Genomic DNA, 23,239 nt, shown 5'->3' with positions numbered 1-23,239 from the left:
ATTTTTTTTGTTTGTCTTTTAAGTAGTGGGGCAAGCTAGGAATTTCCTTCCTGCTTCTGTATGGAATGTTGTTTTGTGGAGTCATAAAGGTAGAAAACACAAACTGTGGAAATTACAAGGTTTTACTGCTTTTATTTTCCTTCCTGCTATAGGTTAGTGATTGGTGGGAAGAATATATCTACCTTAGAGGACGTGGACCGATTATGGTTAATAGTAACTATTTTGCAATGGTAGGTAAAGACTATAAATACCTTATGTGTCAAGAAAGCACTGTAAAATTTCTGCCAGATATCTTATTTCATGATATCTTTCTGTTTAGAATTCCATTGCCACTGACTATATGACCTTTGCTTTTCTTTGTTCTAGTGTAACCTGCAGCCAGTGTCTTCAAATACAGTGCTATCTTAATAATAAACTTGGCACATCTGCCACTTAGGCAGACTCATGCAGTAATGACTTAGAGTTTTGTGCTTACTGCAGCAAGCAATCTTTCAAAAGCTCTATGTAAAACTTCATAGGTAACACAATTCAACAAGGCGTGTGCTCATATTCACAAATATCTGTATGGGAAGTTAAATTGTAAAAGACTAAAAAGCAAATAGAGGAAGTATAGCCATCTTGGATTCAATTTTTAAGTAGCATTGTCTTTTCTACTGGGATGATTAACAACTGTTGTGTCTGTTTTAGAACTGACCTTGGTTAAGGTGATTGTGACTGTTAAAGAAACTTAGGTTTCAAGTCATCAACTTGCTGCACTATTGCTCTTCATATGCTTTAAAGCCTTTTCTATCTTGACCAGAATAAACTTCAAGAACATGGATGAGACATACTATCAGTTGTTTTTTGTGGTGTTTTGTTTTGTTTTTTAAATGTAGTCCGGTAATCAATAACTTATGATTCTTATTTACTTTACAGGATTTCCTTTATTTATCTCCCACAACCCTGCAGGCAGCTAGAGCTGGTAATGTTATCCATGCCATCCTACTCTACCGGAAAAAACTGGACAGACAAGAAATCAAGCCAGTATGTATATAAGTTTAAATGGCTTTTCATCTTTTTCCAGCACAGTCTGTAAGAAGTTGATCAGTTTTCAGAATGGGACAGGAGAGGAGTGTCTTCTTGTCAGAACTACTTTTAAGATGTAGCTAAATTTATGGTCCCAAACATCTTGATTATCACTTAAATCACATGTGGGCAGAAACTACCAACTATGAAAAATACAGGATTCTGTCATGCCAACTAATGGAGTTATTTGAAATTAACATGTATTTGCCCACAAGACAAATAGAGGCTCATACTTGCAAAACTTAAGTATTCTGTATAACAGATGTTACTGTGGTATGTACTAAGCATGTAATGGTACTTTTGAGCCACTGAAGTCTGAAAAGTCTGTGGAATCACGTAGTGTGAGCACAGGGGGTGGTTGGGACAAAGGACTGGGCCTTGGGGCCAAGTGTGGGCCAGTGGAAGCCTAAGTATAGATTGTTCTGTCCAGTGGCTGTGTGTTGTAGCGATGAAATATTGTGGAAACAATTAAGTAGTTTTGTTGAAGGTCACGGCAGGCATGTGATTAGTTGTATGTAACTACAAATCTGAGAAATGTGAACTTTTGTTCCTAAAAAGCCAGAAATAGCTTTAAAAGAAGAAATTAAGGTGTAATACATGCTGCACGTGTAAGTTTTGCACCTGGACTGGCCATTGAGAGCTCTTTGAATTTCAGATGCTAGCTAGCTTCAGTCATCCCTCCTGAAGGGGGAGCTTTTGGGGGGGGTGGGGAGGGGTGGAGTGGGAAATACAGCTACTGGAATGTCAGTGTGATCTTCCACACGTAGTTCAAGGAAAGACAATGAAGGAGGGATGGTGGTGAACAACCCTGAGTTGGTGTATTATAAATCTTACTGTTCTACAGCCTGTCTCTAAGCAGATCCTATTTTTTCTTTCCTTTTTAATTTGCCAACTGTGTATGCAAAATTACATTTTAATGTACTTTTTCGGCACAGATTCTACTGATGGGATCTACTGTTCCACTCTGCTCAGCTCAGTGGGAACGAATGTTTAATACCTCCCGTATTCCAGGAGAGGAATCAGGTAAGCAGGGCCAGCCAAGGAGAATAAACTTCTTAATGGAATTCAGGTTTTGGGATATTTTCTGCTGAAACTCTGTTGGTCCAGATAAGGATGTGACAAACACAAGGACACACCAGTACTGTGTTCCAATACTGAGGAAGTAATGAATTGCTATAGAGTGCATAGATGTTTTTCCTTTTAGGATGATTTTGAAACTTCATCAATTATTTTTAGCTCTTTCTTTACTTAAATTAAAAACTAACTTCAAGGAACTGTTATCTGTCCTGTGTCTTTAATTTATAAATAACCTTTACTTTTCTCCTTTCTACTCTTTCACGATCCTTTGATATCCATGTTTTTATCTTTGTAAAAGTTGTGCTCTCATCTGAACCATTTTAAAATCTTTTGCGTGCTTGACTTTCCCTTTTTCCTTTCAGCTTATGAGTCACAACAACATCCCAATGTGTCCTTCTCAACACTAGTTGTTTACCTGGTTTAGAGGCAGGTACAATCTTATTCCTGTCATGGTTTCCAATGCCACTGTTACCTTCACCTTTTGTATGCACTATATGACATCAGCTCAGTGAAATCGCCTCTAATAAGGACTGTGTCCAAAATTTTCTCTGTATGACATTAAGAAAATACATACTCTGGGTTTTGTTAGTTCCTGCCCTGCCCTAACTTGAAGCAGTGGCCTGATTATCCTAAGCTATGAGTAACTAAGTTTTCACATTTTAATGTTGAATAGAGGGGCATACCTGTTGACTTACAGCAGGGTCACTTTCACCTGAGTCTCTTTCTGCAACTTCTGCTTATTGTGGGAGACTAAGGATATGTTTACATGATTACAAGCAATCATGTTAGCTCAGTCAAAAAAAAAAAAAATATTGTACCTGTGAGTAGCAGTTCATATACACTTTCTCAGTGTAGGAGTACATATGCTCTCATTGCATGCACTCATTAACACTGTCTATAGACATAAAAGCATTTCACTTTAGTCAATGGCAAACCTTTGATAAGTTATTTGTTGTATCTCACCGTAAAAATATCATGTGTTTTTGGTGGTCAGTACATCATCCAAGATCTTGAGGCTGATTATTTTCCATATGGTGTCATTTTTCTAAAGGTAATGTGTCCCTAAAGGTTCATCGTGGGTTTCTCCCCAAGGTAGCCTCCAAATATCTCTATCAGGATATCCTAAATATTCCAGGCTCAAGCTGGTTTTTATGATCTTAATGTTAAAATGGCTATTTTTCCTGAGTTTTGTCACTGTAAAAGGAGGCAGATCGCATAGAAATACTAACATTTCTAGTCAACAGGTGGAAAAAATCGTCACTATCCATTTTCTCGTTCTTTGAGAAGCGAACTAATAATTTCACAGCAGGTTTCAGTAAAGACTGCTGGTGTTGTGCTTTCTACAAAAGCTTAAGCTATATCTAGGTTTCTCTGATCTGATTATAAGCTGAAGAGCCTCTTAGAACTGAATTTGCATGTTTATCCAACACTGCATCACTGTGGGAGCATCAGAATGAAATACAGAATTTCGCAGAGTTATCCTGACAGACATGATTAGCACAGAGGACAATCACTAAGAATTTGGAATACAAGGGGTTATTGGTTAGTCATGTTCATTGGGAATGTACGTATGGGCTGTTACTTGAAGGTAGGATTTTATTTTATTTTTTTTTTACTTTCTCACTCTTGCATTTCAAGCTGCCTTTGAGCATGTTAGTCCCATTCAACTACAGAATAAACAACATGAAGAGTTTGTAAACAGACACAGGGATGTGCTCACTCTTCCCTGCTGGAGGTCTGATATTTGCTGTATGAGGTTGGTTAAGCAGGGGGAAGTGGCATTGGCTAATAGATAAAGCAGTAGATGCGTCTGTCAGATAAGGATTTTACACTCAGTTCTGCTGCTGGCCTTTGGTAGATTATTGAGGAATTACTTCCTAGCTATGCCTCAGCTTCCTTTATGTGCAAAATGGAGAAAAACATATCCCTGATGTGATTACTCCCTGATCATGAACTAGTAGCTTAAGTAGGCTAGCAAGTTTTAAAGTCTCTGTTAGACAACTGTAGTGTATGAGCCAATGTTATTTAGAATACTTCAAGTACTGAAAGTGTTATCCTTGCCCCTTCTCTCTAAGTGAAATAGAAGTTATGAACTGCTTGTATTTAGCTTTGGATTTGGTGTTCTCTTAGTCTAAAACGAGTTTTGCACAGAAGTGTAGAAGTCGCCAATTCTACCTGTAACACCTGATTAAAATACATCCTGTATATCTTAATGGTTCGCCTCAGTTTCTCCTGCTTAAAGTCTTTCCAATTAAATTACAGTCAGCATCATAAATTTACCTTATTTTCTTCTTAAGCACTTCACATTTCCTAGTTTACTTTTTCAATTTTTAATTTTCTACTTTTCTAAAGGAAAACCAAATTTTGTCATTCTGTATATGACTAAGTGAGTTATAAAGACATTTTTCCCAGATTCTCATGAGTAGCTTGATTTCTTTCCCCCTGATTTCAGTTGTATTTTGTGTATGTTACCATTCCTAAAGGAGCAGCATATTAAAAAAAAAAAAAAAAATCTGTGGCATGTCTTCATTTTAATTGGTGATAAAATCTTAATGAACATTGTATCTTGTCATTTGAGCAGTTGTTCAAGTTTCACGTCTTTTGACAAAACACACTATGGAGTGACCCACTTCTTTTAAGCAGGGAAGAGCTTTTATGTCTTTCCATTCCCTTTTTTTTTTTTTAATAGGAAACCCATGCTGCATGTCATGTGCATCTTCAGATGTACATAAATTATTTCTTGGACTGGCAAGAAAAAGAAAGGATTTTTTTTTTTCCTATTACAACAAATCTGTACTTGGGCCCATAAGTAATGTGTCTGAAAGTAATTGCCAAGGCTCAACAACTGTTGTGAAGTCAGTTGTTGATGTAGATGACTAATGATCTTTCTTCTGCTTTTTACACTCAGGTTGTCTTTTGTACGGTACATGAGACAAATACGTGAGGTGTCCTGACTCAGGATGGGATTATAGAAAAAGTTACATCACTAGCTGATTGCTTTGCTGCTTCTTTTCCCCCTCTGTGGAGTTTCTCCTCAAGTCATGACCTATTGTATTAATTACAAGTTATCAATTACTTGACAGTTGGAGTGATGCTTCTGCCAATCCTAGCACTTTTATCACAGGCATCCTATCTTTGGCAGAAATGCAAAGTGGATAGCCAAAGGCATGATTAGTGTAAAACTGCCTCTGATCAGTAGATGGAGCATACCTACCAAGAAATTATGGATAGCTGAGAGCACTCAATGTATAGAGCTCTTTCCTGGTGCAAAGTTTCTCAGATCTCTCAGAATCATGGCTCCTCGCTTTTGGTGTCATCTTTCTTCATCTTAGACCCATCTCAGTAATGGGTATTTTCAGATTCATAGGAATATAACAGTTCTTTGGGGTAGTAAAGGGACTGAATTAACAGGTTTTGTCAATTGAGGGCTTTTCCTGGCTGCTGTAGAAACCTTCATCTGTGGTTTGGTACATGACTATGTTCAGCTTATCCCAATTAAGCATTATAAATAATAAAGTGAGGAAAAACTTGTGGCCTGGGTTTCTGCTTCACTGACTTCCGTAACACTATACTTTTTGGCCATAGATGGAGTATTCACTCTGCATCTGCCAGGGTAAATGTGAACAAAAGTTTATGTTACTAAATCTGGGCTCTTAAGACTCCCCACAGCTTGTACGGTGAGTTGTCTAGCACTTGTATGCAGATGATTTAAAAGTACCTTTCCTCAGACTCATCTAGGTTGTTCTTTGCCTGACTGCTTAATCAGACTACACACTAGTGCTTACTTTTCAGATACAGTAATGCAGATTTAGTTGGTTAATATTGGTCTCCAGTGTGGAAACTGGTGGTGCTATATATGCAAACGATTATCAAATCTGGGTATTTGACTGTTTCATGCAGGAAACTTTGTGCTGAAATAACATGGGGGAGCGGAGCAGTTTATTCCACAGTGTTTATTATTTTGTTAAAATAAATAAGCTGTGGCTAACTGGTAGTGCCTGTAGTAGGCATTTGATGTTATTTAGTGCATTAGTGTTTTGAGACTTCAGCTTTGTTTTCACGTAAGTTATTGCAATTCTAGATACTCTCCAGCATGTGAAAGACAGCAAACACATTGTTGTGTATCACAAGGGCCGTTACTTCAAAGTGTGGCTGTACCATGATGGTAGACTACTGAAACCCCGAGAAATTGAACAGCAGATACAAAGAATTCTTGATGATGATTCAGAGCCTCAGGCTGGTGAAGAGAAGCTAGCAGCTCTTACTGCAGGAGATAGGTATGCTGGTTATTATTCTTTAAAATTGTAATATTTAGAAATAGTTGCATAACATATTAATTGAGTATTGGCTTTGGAATTTTAAGATAGTCTGCAGTCAGTTGATTACACCTCGATCACTGATTTTTGTATATTGCTAGTATGTTACAGCTGTTCAATCATTTGTAACTATATGGAGTTAAAAGTAATTTTGCAGTGGCAACCCTGTATACAGATTATCTGTACTAACTGGTTTAATTGGGGTTATCATAAGAGTTGTAATTTGAAGCTTTACAGTATTACACATATTGAACTATTTGTGTTTTATATCTACTCAGGGGTTCACTGGCATTTTAAAGACTGTCTTAAAATTAAAATTGGGATGTGAATTCAGTAACTGTTACTCCATATTCATGATTTGCACCAATAAAATAAAGCCCGATGTACTTGATTCTCAGTGCAAGATGATTGAGTTCAATTAAATCGTGACAATCTCTGTATAGTTGATTCTGGATGAGGGAGAGAAAGAGCTGTGGATTTTAATATACTTTCTTACTAAGAATCCTTCCTTTTTCTCTCTTTCTGCTTCAAAACAAACTGAAATACTTTTTCATTGGGAAAATCACATAAATTTATAAATAAACATGGCACAACTATACAGGAATTACTTTATTCAGGACGACTTAAACTTCAGGTCTGTTTCAGGAATTTACCATGGAACTTCTTCTTGACAGTTGTCCAGACTCTTAGATTTAGATATTACAACACTGGATACTCATATCTGTTTATTGTTTTTATTAATATTACTAGTTTCTTCTTCCATATAATATACGTTTTCTTTTGCTCAGCTATAAACACAGATGGCTTATATTATACATATTGCATGCCACAGAAATGTTGAATTTCTGAGGATTAAGCTTTGCACATGTGATATGTTTAATTGATTCCTAATATTACATTGTATGTGTATTTTCAGAACTTTTCACTGGTGATATAGTTTAAATACAATTCAAGTAGTTGCTTCAAATTCGATAGAAGTAGGAGGAATGTCTCATAGTGAACTTAAAGGTGATAAAACTTTTTGAGAAATTGATGTAATCTGGCTATAAACCAAATCTGTTTTGCAGAGTACCGTGGGCTAAAGCTCGACAGGCTTATTTTAGCCGTGGAAAGAACAAACAGTCCTTAGATGCTGTTGAAAAAGCAGCTTTTTTTGTGACATTGGATGACATCGATCAAGGGTACAGGAAAGAAGATCCAGTGGGATCACTGGATGCCTATGCAAAATCCTTAATACATGGCAGATGTTATGACAGGTACAGCACTGACTCTGGAAAATGCCTTCTCTTCTTAGAATTTCAGTAATTCATGTGGCTAATACATTCAAAATAGTGACTTATAAGCTGATAAATTTCATAGAATCACAGAATGTTTTGGGTTGGAAGGGTCCTTCAAAGATCATCTGGTCCACACACACCACACGCACAACCCTTGCTATGGACAGGGACATTTTTCACTACATCAGATTGCTCAAAGCCTCGTCCAGCCTGACTTTGAATACTTCCAATGATGGGATATCCACTTCTCTGGGAAACCTGTCCCGGTGTCTCACCACCCTCATTGGGTGGGAAAAAAAAAAAAAATTCTCCCTTATGACGAATCTAAATCTATCCTCTTTCAGTTTATAACCGTTGCCCCTTGTCCTGTCACTACTAGTCCTGGTAAAAAGTACTTCTCAGTTTCATAAGCCCTCTTTATATATTGAAAAGCCCCAAGAAGGTGTCCTAGAGCCTTCTCTTCTCCAGGCTGAACAACCCCAACTCTCAGCCTTTCTTCATGGGAGAGGTGTTCCAGCTCTTTGAACACTTTCATGGCCCTCACCTGGACCCACTCTAACCTGTCCCTGTATTTGTTGTACTGTGAACCCCAGAGCTGGATGCAGGACTCTAGCTGGGGTCTTGTAAGAGCAGAGTAGATGGTGAGAATCCCCTCCCCTTGACCTGCCAGCCATGCTGCTTCTTATGCAGCCCAGGATATGATTGTATTTCTGGGCTGCAAGCACACGTTGCTGGCTCATGTCCAGTTTTTCATCCACCAGTACGCCAAGTCCTTCTCTGCAGGGCTGCTCAATCTATTCATCCCCCAGTCTGTTGATACTGGGCATTGCCCTGACTTACGTGCAGGACTTTGCACTTGGCTTTGTTGCACTTCATGAAGTTCATGTGGTAGAACTTCATGAGGTTCAAATTTATGTCTATTTAATTAAATAAACTACTATTGAAAAACTATTATTAAAAAAAAAGCCAACAACTAGTGCATTTAAATGTGAACTTTTGAGAGATGAAGTTACAGTATAAAAATGCTTTTGAAATATACAAAACCATAAGGAAATCTTGATTTCTTTTGTAGGTGGTTTGATAAAACATTCTCTCTTATAGTATTCAAAAATGGCAGAATGGGTCTGAATGCAGAGCACTCTTGGGCAGATGCTCCTATTGTTGGACACCTGTGGGAGGTAGGTATTTAGTACAAAAAGTTAATGCAGAAGATAATGTGATACGGTCCATGCAACAGTCCTGAAGATCAGCAGTTACTTTCAATTCCTTGCATTCACGTTGCTGATGAGTGATTATGGGCCTGTGTCTACAGCACTTGTGGAATTTAAAAAAAAAAAAAAAAAACAACAAACAAAAAAAAACCAAACCAAAACCAACCAACCCTTGTTTAACAGAAAACACTTCTGTCCTTTAAATCAAATGTCTTTATTGCATTTTAATGAGCACAGATGTCTTCATAGAAAAGTGATACAGCTCCCCATCTAACTTGTTTAGAATATTCTGATTCAATAGATTGTTGCCTCTTTGATAGGGCATTGTATTTTGTGTATGTACACCCTCCTTGAAACACTTAAGCTTCCTTACGCCTCTTTCTAGCCACTTTCTTTCTTTCTAGCCGCTTTCTAGTAGTGTACAGAGTTTTAACTTTTCCTCTAAGCCATTGTTTGATGAGCTGCAGATTGATATGCTGTTTAAATTATTGTATTTATTTTTAATCAGTGGAATAATGCATGTTTGGTCATCACTAACTTAGTTTATTACTTGAAATTCTATTTGATTTTTTTTTTTTCTTTTTGAAGCTTAAACCCATAAATGGTTACATGACTCAGTCACACAAAACTATTTCAGAAACACTAGATAATTCTGATTTCATTATGTATTTGTTCAAATGGGTCTCAGGTCTGACTGGTAGCCCAAGTAATTTCCCAATTTTATTATCGGAGTGTTTCCATGTGTGTAAGAACACAAAATCCTCATTGCATTCTCTAACCAGAGAAGAAAGAAGGCCAAACTGATTTGAGATTGACTTGAGAGTACAGTTTAGACTAGCTCAATGGAAAAGAATTACTTTGTTTCTTGTAATGAATGACGTTACAGGCTTTAGTTTATATCTCTGTACTTACTATGAGTTGATTCATTTTCTGCTAAGAATAAAGATGACTAAAATAAACTAAGTAGGATTTAACTTCCTAAAAAGTTATCTGTTGTTAGCTCTTTATAGATTGTCTATTTTTAGAATAGAATGGATTAAGCTTTATTTCATAGTTGGCGTGTTCTGATCACTAAGTGAGAAAGTTAAATTAAGAGATTAGAAATATACATGTAGACCATGCAGTCTTTTTTTTTTTTTTTTTTTTTACTTTGAGGATGTTGTTTGAAATCTTGTAAGACAGACTTTTTGTCTGTTGTTCAAGTTGTATTGTTCATCTTGGAAACATACTTCCTCACCCAAGAGCTCTAGTGCACATATAAAATAAAGAGCAATTTTGAGTGGGATGCAAACCTTAAAAATAATTAAATTCTTGCAGGGATTTGTATGTACTTGCTCCAAAATAAACTGTTTCTTGATGAACAAGTTTTGACAGGTAACTTGTAGAAATTCTGTAGAATCTAAATTCTAAGACTCTAAGGTTGTGAAATCTAAGACTGACTTTTTTACTACTAGTAAGTTTGAGGTGGGTGTTTAATTGAAACATTTTGATTAATTCAGTAGCATCTAACAAATTGCACCAATGTGATTGAATAGTTGTTTGTGCATATCTGATATTCTTCCCACTCAGAACACAAGTAAAAATGCCTTAAAATAAGAGGCAAAACTGAGGGTTTCACTTGCAGCTGTTTTCAATAATTAGAAAGAGATTGTATATTGCATTTCACTATGTACTGAACATGGGTTATATTGATTTTTGCAATGAAATCCTAATTCCACATTGAACGTGTTGCAATTCTGAGGAAGTATCGTTCTTTGCAGAATGTAATGGCAACTGAGTATCTTGAACTGGGCTATTCAGAAGACGGGCATTGCAAAGGAGATACCAATCAAAATATTCCTATCCCTACCAAACTACAGTGGGAAATTCCAGAAGAAGTAAGTACAGAACAGCTAGCGGATTGAGGAAGAAGCTCCTCTTTTCCTGAGCAGCCAAATCATTTAAGTAATTGCTGATAACCCTATAAATCAGCTTTAAATTCCTTTGAATCCTGTAGGATGTGTATTTCATGTGTGGACATTACGCACTTTACTTAAAAAGATATCATAGGTTTTTTAACGTCACTCTTTAAAAATTCTGGCTGGGAAATGCCAACTTTTTACTGGAAACTTTCTTGTATGTCAAAAATAAGTGGCTACCTATTTTAAATAATAATTAAGATGAAGTTTAAGCTGCTGAGATTTCATTACTGTTGTCACAATGCTCCTGCATAATAGTTCCGTAAGATTAGCTGTCTTTTGTGTTCAAAATTCTGTATATGTGTCTATCAAGGTTAGATTTTTTTTTTTTTTTTTTGCCTGAGTTCAAGAGAAACTGCCATCACCTATTTGGATTTTAACTTTGAATAAAAAGGTAATGGTTGGTGATACGTTTAATTAAGCAAGCATAGCAGATTGGAAGCCACACAACTATTGCCATTTTATCTCTGTTCTTTTATGTTCTAGTGATCTGAACAGTCTTAATGCTGGTATTTTTTTTAAAAGTGTAATTTTTGGACTCCGGATGTGCATTGGCTTAAAACTTTTTTTTATTAGCTTTTTGAATTTTAACTTCCTGGCAAAGATAGCTTCTCTGCTTTCTCCAAAGGGAGATTATTTAGATAATGACATTCCTGGCATGCATAAAGGCAATATTTCTTATTTATCAATTAAAAATATTTTCACTTTTTCAACAGTTCTCTCAAATGCCATCAACTGCATGCATATGCATTTATGTGCCTTTATTTATTTGTTGTAGTGTCAAGAAGTGATTGAGAGGTCTCTGAGCACTGCCACAGCTCTAGCAGATGATGTAGACTTCCATTCATTTTTCTTTGATGCTTTTGGGAAGGGACAAATAAAGAAAGCAAAAACCAGCCCTGATGCCTTCGTGCAACTTGCCCTGCAGCTTGCTCACTATCGGGTAAGAGGATCAGACTGTTTTTGGCTTATAGAATCTCATGAAATTGGGTATAGCATGTTTGTGATTAAAATATGTGACTATGTAAAGTACTTCAGAGTAATCCTGTGCTGCTTGTGCAAGGTTATTAAAGACATTCAATGGAAATTGGTATAAACCCTAAACAGATTACTAGCTGGAAACTAATTGTCCAAAGGTTGGCGTATTGACACTCGTGCAAATTTTTTTTTGCTTAGTTGGTCTTTTCCAGGGCATTTTTTGACTTGAAAGAAGTAGGTATAAAACTTGTAGTAGCTGTGTTCATAATTAGAATAATGTTAAATTTGGAACAATTTGATTAACAGAAATGCCTGCCTGTGTTTTCTTCTGTTAGTTCACTTTTTCTATAATGTGTTCTCAGAAAACACCAGTGTAGCATGACTTGCATTTTGCTTTCTAGTTGTCACTGTTGAGATACTGCTCTACTTTTTTTTCTTGGACGAGGTGGGGTGGGTGTGTTCAAAGCATCCAAATTTCCTGGCTGCTACCACCACTTACAGTCTTTCTTACCATTAGTTAGGATAGCTGCACAGCAAATAGTTTGATTATCCACCCATCTCTTCTACTTTGAACACCTACCCTCTTAATCTAAAACTGAATAGACTTTCACAATCTGTTCTGATGTATATTTTGGACAGGTAGAGTTGCTAATGTGTTAGATAAACTTCTATCGTTTGGCAATTTTTAGTTTGTAGATTGTGCACATCTACAGGAAATATGGGAGGCACACTTCCTGGATTTTGCATACTCTGTTCAGTTCTTGCGTTCTAGAAAATCCCCACACTGGCATGTGTCTCCATGCTGTTAAATGTTTAACTGAAAATATTTGTAAGGATGTTAGTTTTCTTGATTACTTACCACAACTGTGTTAATTGGGAAGCCCCTGAACTTTCAAATAGGTTTTTGATAGCCTTTCAGTTTCTGTTGTAAACTGAAAAAGACTGAATATAAAATGCAGAGGGTAATCCTTGCTAGTTTGGTTGTTCTGTTAGCATTTATCAAATCCTGCTACTAATTTTATTTTTGCCTGTATTATATATAGTTAAGACTGCTAATAGTGGACCACTAAAAATTTAACATTGAGTTTAATTTGTGGACTGATTCATATCCTGTGTGCTTACCTTGAACTGTTGATTAAGAGCGGCAAAGTCTGGCTAAACTTTTAAGTTCTTATTTTTCCCTTTTCAAGGACATGGGAAAATTTTCTTTAACATATGAAGCCTCTATGACACGCTTGTTCAGAGAAGGCAGGACCGAAACTGTTCGTTCATGTACTGTTGAATCATGTAATTTTGTTCAAACCATGGAAGACCCAACTGAAAGCGTAAGTTCATGGTGGTGTTGCCTTATACAAACCATAAGGCACATGAGTTATCACTAGATATCTATATAAGTTCCCAGATAGTTTTTAAGCACTTAGAGTGATGCCTTTGTTTTTTAGGAACAAAGTGCAGCATAAGGTAATTGTCCACATTTTTCTGTCAGTATGGCAGAAATTCAAGTCTATACTAAAAGTGTATGGCAGTAACTTAGCCAAATATGTAATTTCTTACAGCTCCTGACCTCCAGAAAACTGAGATGACTTGTGAAAATTTTGTGACCTGTGAAACGTAAACGTAGATTTGTAAAATAAGTAACCTTATAACACTTAGGCTTTCTTTTCTGATAGGGAAGCAAGTATTATTCACAGGAAATAAGTCGTTGCTCTTACATGTTGATTTCAGTGGACTTTTTAATCTTGCTTGTGATGTTCTGAAAAAGAGGACTTTGTTAAATAGGAATTTACTCAAGGTATTGCATCCAGGCCTCAGTAACAGCTGCGTGGGTGAAAGTTCAAATAAAGATCTAGGACTAAAACAATCAGTAATTGAACACTGACATAGCACATTCAGTGCTATGCCATTGGGAAAAATGAAGCCGTCACTTTAGTTAGTCTTGCCCTTTATTTTTGTTAGTCTTTTGTCTCTGTACTTTTTTGTGGTACAGTATTAGCTGGGGTGGTGTGTCTGGTTTTGAACACCACACTTGAGTGATGGATGGATGGATTGGACACTTGAGTGATGGATGGATGGATTGGAGAGAGTCTAAAGGAGAGCAAGAAGGATGGTTAAAGACCTCTGAAGAGGATTTGTGAGGAGAATTTGAACTTTAATTATTCTTGCCTAGTCTGAAGAAGAGAAAACACTGTGGAAGAGGTAGGCACCCAAGTTCTGCTCAGGAGGATAAAAACCCTGATGGAGAGATGATGAGAAAAATCTGTTCTCTGTCCCAAGAAGTAATGGACTTAAATTTCAGAAAGAAACATGAGGGAAACATTTTCTGCTAGAAAGGATAATGAGTAAGGAAGGAGATAGTAAGAAGCCTGAAACAGATTGCTTGGGGAGGTTGTTTTTTCACTCTTCAAGATTTTCAAAGTAAATTACGTAATGGTCCTTCAGGAAAGAGGTTGATCAAATCTTAGGGTGGAGAAGTCTAAGCAAATGAGTAGTTGAGGTTCTTTCTAGTCCCATGATTCTATGAATCTGCAAGAAAATAGATGAACAGAGAAAAGAGAGAAACTCTTTTCTTCCTCCTCTTTCTGGAGGTTCTATGTAGGTAAAAGCCCCCTGGATTTTTCAATATGCTGTGCTGGGAGCTCTGATCAGGCCAGTGCAAGTCTGGAAATCCAGCCGTGTCAGCATGTCATAGGTAACTGTCTGGCACAGCTACTGTAAAACTACCCTGTTCTATAGAAAGTAATTTTGGCATAGTCCTAATGTCAGAATAAACTGCTATTGTATCTCTGCAGTTAACAACGGGATTTCTGTTAAAGGAATAAGGTAGCCACATACATGGCAGGATCATACATATAGCAAATTTCATTCTGCTCGCTTTTTGTGTTTGGTGATTTGGTTTTTTTACGTGATGCTTTTTCAGACTTGTCGATACATTACTGCCCTTCATCTGCTCTGTGGCTGATCGTTCCAGAGGAACCTTGCCTTCATAATGCAGTTTTTATGCGTTATGAAGATTATATTATATTCATTTATATATTATTTTAAAAATAGTTGTCTGCCTTTATGGCTTGCTTCTACTTCTCTCTGTGTTTTTCCTTAGAATTTTTCCTGAGCATTTGTATCCTCTATGGACTGTCCACAAATCTTTACTCCTGAATACCAATGGTAGGCAAGCTTAGCATGACAACAAGTAATTTATTAGTAAGTGATTTAGTTTCTCATGCAGGAGGCAAATAGGCTGCTCACTGTGTCCCAGAAAAGTGGTGTAAAATACAGTGACGCTGGAGATAAGAAGTGTCCTGGTTTGAGGACACAAGTAGTGACAGGTTGCTGTATACTCAGTGTGTTGCGTTCCACATTATAAAATTTTAACAAAGTAGCTATTTAAGTGTTTTGAACACATACTTTCTTTCCGCCCTTGCAACATTCATATGGTGTTCATGGAGTCATAGAATATCTCAAGTTGGAAGGGACCCATAAGGATCATGGAGTCCAACTCCCTGGTCCTTGCAGGACTACCTAAACCATATGACTAAGTATGTCATCCAGATGCTCCTTGAACTCTGATAGGCTTGATGCCCTGACCACTTCCCTGGGAAGCCTGTTCCATTGACCAACCACCCTTTCAGTGGGGAACATTTTCCTAATGTCCAATCTGAACCTCCCATAATGCAGCTTAATTCCATTTCCTTGTGACCTATCACTAGTCATCAGAGAGATCAGCAGCTCCCCCTCCACTGCTCCTCTTGAGGAAGTTGCAGGCTGAGATGAGATCACCACCCCTCAGCCTTCTCGTCTCTAAGCTGAACAAACCAGGTGACCTCAGCCACTCCTCATAAGTCTTGCCCTCAAGACCTTTCACTGTCTTGATCACGCTCCTCTGGACACACTCAATATCCTTCTTATAGTGAGGTGCCCAAAACTGCACACAGTACTCAAGGTGGGGCAGCGTAGAGTGGGACAGTCAGCACCCTCAACTGGCTAGCTATGCTGTGCGGGGTGCACCCCAAGGACACAGTTGGCCCTTTTGGCTGCCAGGGCACACTGTTGACACATATTGCCATTGACACGTATTGCCATTGACCCAGACTCCCAGATCTCTTTCTGTGGGGCTGTTCTCCAGCCTGTCATCCCCCAGTTTGTACATTTAACCAGAAATACCCTGTCCCAGGTGCAGAATCCAGCACTTGCTCTTGTTAAATTTTGAATGGTTGGTGATTGCCCAGCTCTTTGGTCTATCCAGATATCTCTGTAAGGCCTCTCTACCCTGGAGGGGGAGTCCACAGCTCCTTCTAATTTAGTGTCATTGGCAAATTTACTTCATCTACATTAAACTCCTGCATCCAGATCCCTTATAAAAACGTTAAAGAGCCCTAAAATTGAGCCCTGGGGAGCCCCACTGGTGACTGGCTGCCAGCCTGATATAACCCTATTTATTATAACTCTTTGAGCCCAACCTGTTAGCCAATTGTTCACCCAATGTATTATGAACTTGTGTAGCTGTATGCTTGACATTTTGTCCAGAAGGATACTGCGAGAGATGGTTATCAAAAGCTTTGCTAGAATAAATCCTGTATGTCTACTGGCTTCCCTTGGCCAGCTAGATGGGTGACCTTGTCATAAAGGAAGGTAAGTTAGTTAAACAAGACTTTGCCTTCGTGAACCCATTTTGGCTGTGGCCAACATGTCTCTCAATTGTTTTTCAATAACTGCCAGAATGACCATCTCCATAATTTTACCAGGCATTGAATTGGGACTGACAGGCCTGTAATTACCAGGGTCTTCCTTCTTACCCTTCTTGAAAATCGGGACAATATTTGTCAGCTTCCGGTTGACTGGGACGTCTCCAGATTCCCAAGACCATTGAACAATAATGGAGAGAGGTCCTGTGATAACATCAGCCTGCTCTTTTAGTATCCTGGGATGAGTCCCACTAGCCTCCATAGGCTTATGAGCCTCCAGTTGCAGCAGCAAGTCTTGAACAAGTTCAGAGTCAGTTGGGAGTTGTTTATCATCCCTCTCAGTCACAGTCTTCCAGTGCAGGGCTCCATGTGTCCCAGGGCCATTCATCAGTGTTAAAGACGAAGCTGAAGAAGGCATTGAATGTCTCTGCTTTGTCTACGTCCCTATTTGGGAGGAGTCCTTTTTGTTGTCCTTCACATTACTGGCCAGCTTGAACTTTAATCAACCTTTGGCTGCATGAATCTTCTACCTGCAGTGGCAAACAGTATCTCTGTAGGCCTCCTGTGTTGCCTGTCCTTGCTTCCAATGTCCATACCCTTTCCTTTTCCTCCTGAGTTCTAGAAGATCCCTGCTTGGCCAAGCAGGCCTTCTGTCCCACTTGCTTGACGCTTTGGATTTGCCTGTTCCCAAGCTCTTAAGAGAAGGCTTTTAAAAAATGGCTAGCATTCATGGACCCCAGTACTTTCAGTATTGTCAGTTTGCCTTCTAAAATGGCTGCTGCAGTTCCAGGTTTTTTTGAATCATGTTAAGATTTGCTCTTATAGCTTTTTAAGAGCAGTTAGTATGAGTTAGTCTCTAGGAACTAAATATACAGTAATTTAGTAAACTTGAGTTGTAATCACGTTTGATTCTGGTGTTGGATCACACTTAAAATACAAATTTGTTTTTCATTATGCACTGTTTACAGCAGGGTGATACTTGCTAATACCGGAAATTGAATACACAAGGTTGAAAAGCCAGAGAATAGTAGTATTTGGTGTTAATTGCATACATTGTCTTGTACTTGACCCTTAAGTCCTCTAGGCTGGAGAGTCATTACTGTAACTTAGTTTCTACACCTTCATCCTCAACCCAGTTCATTAACCGATTTTTCTTCTTTTTTCCATTGTTAGAATGAAAATAAGCTTAAGTTCTTTCGGCTTGCTGCTGCTAAACATCAGCACTTATATCGTCTCGCCATGACCGGTGCTGGCATTGACCGCCATCTGTTTTGCCTTTATGTTGTGTCCAAGTACCTTGTTGTAGATTCTCCTTTCCTTAAGGAAGTAAGTGACTTTCATTGATAACTAGAAATTAAAGTAAGTAATCCTTTGTTTACTTAGTGTTATGTTGTATCTGCTTACATACTTGCAGAACTCTGTTTTTCCTAAGAAAAAAGGTTATGTATACACATTAATAGACCTGTGGTAATACTTTCTGTGAGCTTTGTAGTATAATACATGTTGTTAAAGATTGCAAGAAAGATATAGTGAGTATTGGTTACGTGTGTGTTTTAAATATTTTCAAGGCAGCACAACAGAGGCTATGTGTTTTCTCTCAAGAATGTTCTTTTAGAACTGTGACAAAATCACTTTCTTTTAAGTTACTATGAGTTAGAGCTATGCATTGCTATTTATTTTTTGTTTTTAATGTACAACCTTAAAGTCACTCTTTTATTACTGTGACAAATGCTGTATTACTTAAAGTAGATTTTAAGGTTGGGTTTTATAAAAGTAATTATATTGCACGTGTTCATGATTAGTAAAAAATATGTTCCAGCTTGCCTCCAAATTAAGCTACTCACATTTATCTGCTTGCCCTCCTAAATGTGAGTAGCAGCTAAGTAAAGAATAAAACAACTTTCTACAGCTTCTGCAGACTTTCAAGATCCATTTGTATTGTCGGAGATTTTACAAGCTTCTAGCCTGATTTAGAATCTTACCAGGATTTGAATATGGCCATTAATTATCTTGTTGTTAAAAAGACCTGTTATGCAGAATTTACAGGCTGTAGACCAGATTAATCTTGTTTTGAAATAGCATTTCTATTGAAAGAACTTTTATTCTCTTTGAAGAATTGACATCATGACTTGATATGTTCATGGTTTGCATACCAGGACAAGTTTAGCTGTTTCTTTTAACATTCTTAATTGTTCATTCCATTGAAATGGGAACTGGAGTTATCCTTATTGTTGCTTTATTGAGTGCTTTTTAACCTGACTAGTTTTTGAGAAAGTTGCATGTTCTTAAACACTACGTTATACCTGTTTGTATCTCTCTCATATCTAATAAAGGTTTTGTCAGAGCCTTGGAGGCTGTCAACGAGTCAGACACCACAACAACACATTGATCTAAAGAAGAACCCTGAGATGTTATCCTGTGGTGGAGGATTTGGACCGGTATGTTTGTTAAATACAAGTGCCCCTTTAAAAACAGTTTTATTTGGAATATGCCAGTCTAAAAGTTTCAGATCTGTAATACCTTAATGTTGCACATCAAAGGTGCAACACATAATTTTAAATGCATGTGTTTAATGCTTTCCCATAATGTGGATGTGCTCAGAAAAATCTGCATCACCTTTTTCTCATATCCCACTACAAGAAAGGATTATTCTTAAGGAGATACACAGTTATCAAATGTGGTACAGGGCTTCATGGCAGAGAGATCTGATAAAGTGGGGGCCTTTATCACATTACCTATGCCCAGAGCTTCTGTGCATCAGGCTATTATTACAGTGACAAATGCCCTATTACTTAAACTAGATTTTAAGGTTGGGATTTGTAAAAGTAATTATACTTGACTACTTCTTTGTATTTCCAGATTAATTAAAAGATGTGTTCATGCTTTCTTCCTAATTAAGCTACTCACGTTGTTCTGCTTGCCTGCCTAAGTGTGAGTAGTGGTTAAGTCAAGAATAAAACTATGTTCTACAGCTTTTGTAGACTTGCAAGAAACTAGTGTATTGTTAGATATTTTTGGAAGCTTCTGAAATCCTGTAGCATTTTACCAGGATTTGAACGTGGCCATCGATGATATTGTTGTTACCAAGATCTGTTAAGCAGACTTTATGGGGCTATAAACTAGATCAATCTGTTTTCAACAAGCATTTCTGTTGAAAGAACAATGAGATGGATCACAGGACTGCTCTTTGGAACACAAAAATTAGGATGACAAGTACAATGTATTTTGGCTCGTTTTTGAAGCTGGAAGCTGTTTTTTGTGTGGTTTTTTTAATGTATTTATTCATGTTTCTGATACACCTTTCAGTAGTTCTTGGAGTTGGAATGAGTTTAAATTGCAATATCAAGGAAGCCTAGCTATTGCCACGCTGCTCATTCATGAGAAACTCGCTTGCTGCAGCAGATTATAAAGTCAGTATTTAGAATCCCAAAAGAGGTGTGGTTTTGCAATAAAATAGTTTTTTGGGTGCAGGAATTTCTAGCACTTTTTTCCTTTTGTTAATGCTACATTAACTGCTCCCTTCTTACTATTTCTTCAGTCTTAATGTCCTTCCTTCAGTTGTCTGCCTTTCCAAATAACCCTGCTTACATTTCCCTTCATAATTTCTTGTATCCCTACAAAAACTGCGCGTTGGTTTGCTGAAGTAGCCCAAAGATTCAGTATATCATGCTTTTTATGTGTATGTGGTGTGTGTTAGTTTTGTTTGGGTTTTTTTTAAGCATTCTGTGGAATATAGCCCTGTAGCATTAATGGGGAGAAGACTATCAAGGCTGCTTAGCAGCAGTGTCAGCAAAGAGATTATGAACCTTTGAGTTAAGAAAGAGAGGAAGGAGGGTGGCAGCAGGATAGTCGTTGTTTACTGGACATACTTTAAATACAACATTGGACTGAAACTTGGGACTAACTGTACTGCCAATGTTGAAAAAGCTCTGCTCATGATACAGGTGTGTTCAGAATCATATCTTTGCTGTAGAGTCAGATAACTTTGCCTTTGGGCAAGTTTTCATAATACAAGGCTTGTGTACTTGGTATTTATATACTGTGTGTGTTTACATCTGCAGTGATCCCATGAATCAGGATATTTAGGTATATAACTAAACTATTTTAGTCCTTTCTAATTATGCACATTCTACTGAAGCTGTATAGTTGCTTAGGACCAGACCTTGATAGGAGAAGGTCTTTGAAGAAGTATTCTATTTCAAAATACTAAAGCTGGGAAATATTACAGACATAGATTCAGAAAATGTTAATTCCATGCACTTCAGATGAGACTAGAACTGTTTCCTTAAGTGGCATCAGTCTTCAGAAATTATGGATTATATGTGGAAGCTTAACTTTTGCTCGGGGAGAAATTGCACCTGATTTTAAAAACTGCACAGTAAGAATTGTGTAATTATGTTTAAGATAATTTAGGAATGGAACTAAAAAGTTTGGAACTTGTTTTTCTCTTCTTTCTTCCCCTAGGTGGCTGATGATGGTTATGGTGTTTCTTACATTATCTTGGGTGAAAATGCCATTCATTTCCATGTCTCCAGCAAAATATCGTGTTCTGAGACAGTAAGTCAGTCCTTTCCTATGGTTTAATAAATCTGTTCTGATACCTGCTTATGAGACTGTTCTACCCATTGTCTAAAAAGTGTAGTAGGAGTTGCAACATACAGTTATTATGTGTTTTTTCTTTAACATTGTTGAGTGGAGTTTTTGTCTCCACTTCTATACATTTAATAGCTTTATGAACGTCTTTTATGAAGAAAGCATGGGGCCCAAGGTCATCTTTACAGGTGTAGTTCCCTGGAACTCATGTAAATGACTGATATCTGTCCCATAAACAGTAAGCTGTTTTTGTTATTACAGTTTTGCTTTGATTTGCCTCTGGCAGCAGTTGTAAAGACACAGTAAAATGTATGCTTCCTATTATTTAAATCTTCCTGGTTTAAATAATACTGAAAGAAGCTGGCCCATAAGTTGTAATCTGTACTTGAGAAACATAATTAACCAAAAATTTATTAGAATAACACCCATTATTAGAACGTAGTAAATGTCATCTGTTCAATATCCTGCTGTTGCAGAGGCCTGCTTTGAGTGAGCTTCAATTTATCCCTCCCCTTTGCATTTTTCTGACTGAATAAACATGCTGAGTTTGTTCAGGATTACATAGCTGAACTAGTTTTCCTCTTTTGACCTTAACTCGTCCGAGAGATCTTGGTGCCTTTGGTTATCATTAATGATTAGGAAATAAGACTTCGTTTTTTTCATGGTTCTAATTGTTCTTCAGATGCCTGTTAGTTTGTACTTTAATTTCCCTGTATTTCTTACTTATTAGTCAAGTCAAATGTCCGTACAGAAAAGGCAGCATTTCATGTGCATGGCCTTGATATTAGTAGGGCCTTTATAGTAGGTCTTGTAATGGAGCTAATAATTTATATTTATAATCTTAATTTCTTCATTGTACCATTCAGCTGACACTTAGAATAAACCGAGCAAGTTCATTGTTTGTTTACACTTAGATAATTGTGATTTTCATTTTCAGTACTTTATGTCATTTTCAATAGCAAAAGATTCAGGATTCTGATAGGAACTCAAATACGTAATGCATTTCTAATGACCTAGAAGTCCTGAAAGAGCAGAAAAACACCTTCTGAACATTCCTTTGTTTTCTGAAAATTAGTTTTTGCAAAATCTCGTATAAAAAACCAATACCAAAACTCACCTATTTGAAAGTAACAGAACGCTACAGATGCATCTGATTTCAAAAGGACATGATCCCATTCTGTCTGTAGGAAAGTAAATGCATAATGAAAATCTCATTAGTAATAGCATAAACCTGGATTAATTTGTATAGGATTAAAATTTTGGTGGTTTAAATTGCCTATTAAATGCCCTAATTCTATAAGCTCCAAAATTACAAAATGTTAAAAGGTTCCTTTATTTGCCTAAAAGATAACTGTTGATTTGACATTACAAGTGTTTGGAGTTTTTTTTGTTTGTTTTTAAAGGATTCTCATCGTTTTGGAAAAAACATCCAAAAAGCAATGGTTGACATCATGGGTTTATTTAACCCCAGTAAAAACTGTACCAAGTGATGTGCCTTATTGGTGCCAAGCAATCTCCTGTGGCTGGGATGAGAACTCTTCTGAACAGTGAATGAGACCAAGGTTTGTCAAATAGTAGCTGGCGAAGAAACTGAGTCAACGTCATCTTGATCACCTATGAAGACCTTAGCAGTGTACTGAATGTTTCTTTTTTTTTTTTTTTTCTCCACTAGTTTGGAAGAGTTTATTTCCACAAAGGATGACTTTTGAAATCTTGTATGCTTCTAGGGATGAAGTATAGTATCATTGCATGAAGTCATGTATGTTCTAACTCCTGCAATTTTCTCTTAATTTTTATACATTTGCTCTTTTTTTACTTAAATTAGTCTACTTTTATTCCAGAATTAAAGGGATAAAACACCACCGTATTAAACTCAAATACTAGAAAAAGTTCGATTTGCTATGTATTAATAGCAGAATGTTCCTCAATGTATTTGCTGCTTTATGTCAATGAATGACAAAACTTGTGGCTGTTTACCTTCATTTGTTTTTTGTTGTGTTTTTTTTTTTTTTTTTAAGGTAGTTTCTGTAAAACTTGCCAAAAAAAAAATCCCTCATATAACCCACTGTAACATATCAAGTTGTA

At 37.1% G+C, this 23,239-nt stretch overlaps 1 protein-coding gene across 1 annotated transcript in view; it reads left to right on the top strand.

Moving 5' to 3' along the window:
• The window catches only part of CPT1A (carnitine palmitoyltransferase 1A (liver)), a 42,572-nt gene extending 19,703 nt beyond the window's left edge, over positions 1-22,869 (top strand). The window contains exons 7-19 of the mRNA XM_009889380.1: positions 153-230; positions 916-1,023; positions 2,001-2,088; positions 6,224-6,419; positions 7,526-7,714; positions 8,808-8,913; positions 10,707-10,823; positions 11,683-11,847; positions 13,073-13,207; positions 17,735-17,887; positions 18,895-18,999; positions 21,026-21,118; positions 22,558-22,869. Of these exons, the coding sequence (XP_009887682.1) occupies positions 153-230; positions 916-1,023; positions 2,001-2,088; positions 6,224-6,419; positions 7,526-7,714; positions 8,808-8,913; positions 10,707-10,823; positions 11,683-11,847; positions 13,073-13,207; positions 17,735-17,887; positions 18,895-18,999; positions 21,026-21,118; positions 22,558-22,644 (1,620 nt within the window). The 3' untranslated portion in view covers positions 22,645-22,869. The remainder of the gene's footprint in view (positions 1-152; positions 231-915; positions 1,024-2,000; positions 2,089-6,223; positions 6,420-7,525; positions 7,715-8,807; positions 8,914-10,706; positions 10,824-11,682; positions 11,848-13,072; positions 13,208-17,734; positions 17,888-18,894; positions 19,000-21,025; positions 21,119-22,557) is intronic.
• Positions 22,870-23,239: the final 370 nt, after the last annotated feature.

Source organism: Charadrius vociferus, unplaced genomic scaffold (genome assembly GCF_000708025.1).
Source record: "Charadrius vociferus isolate BGI_N301 unplaced genomic scaffold, ASM70802v2 scaffold467, whole genome shotgun sequence".
Lineage (NCBI taxonomy): Eukaryota > Metazoa > Chordata > Aves > Charadriiformes > Charadriidae > Charadrius > Charadrius vociferus.
Note: the sequence above shows the minus strand (reverse complement) of the source record. Positions and strands in the feature narration are given on the sequence as shown.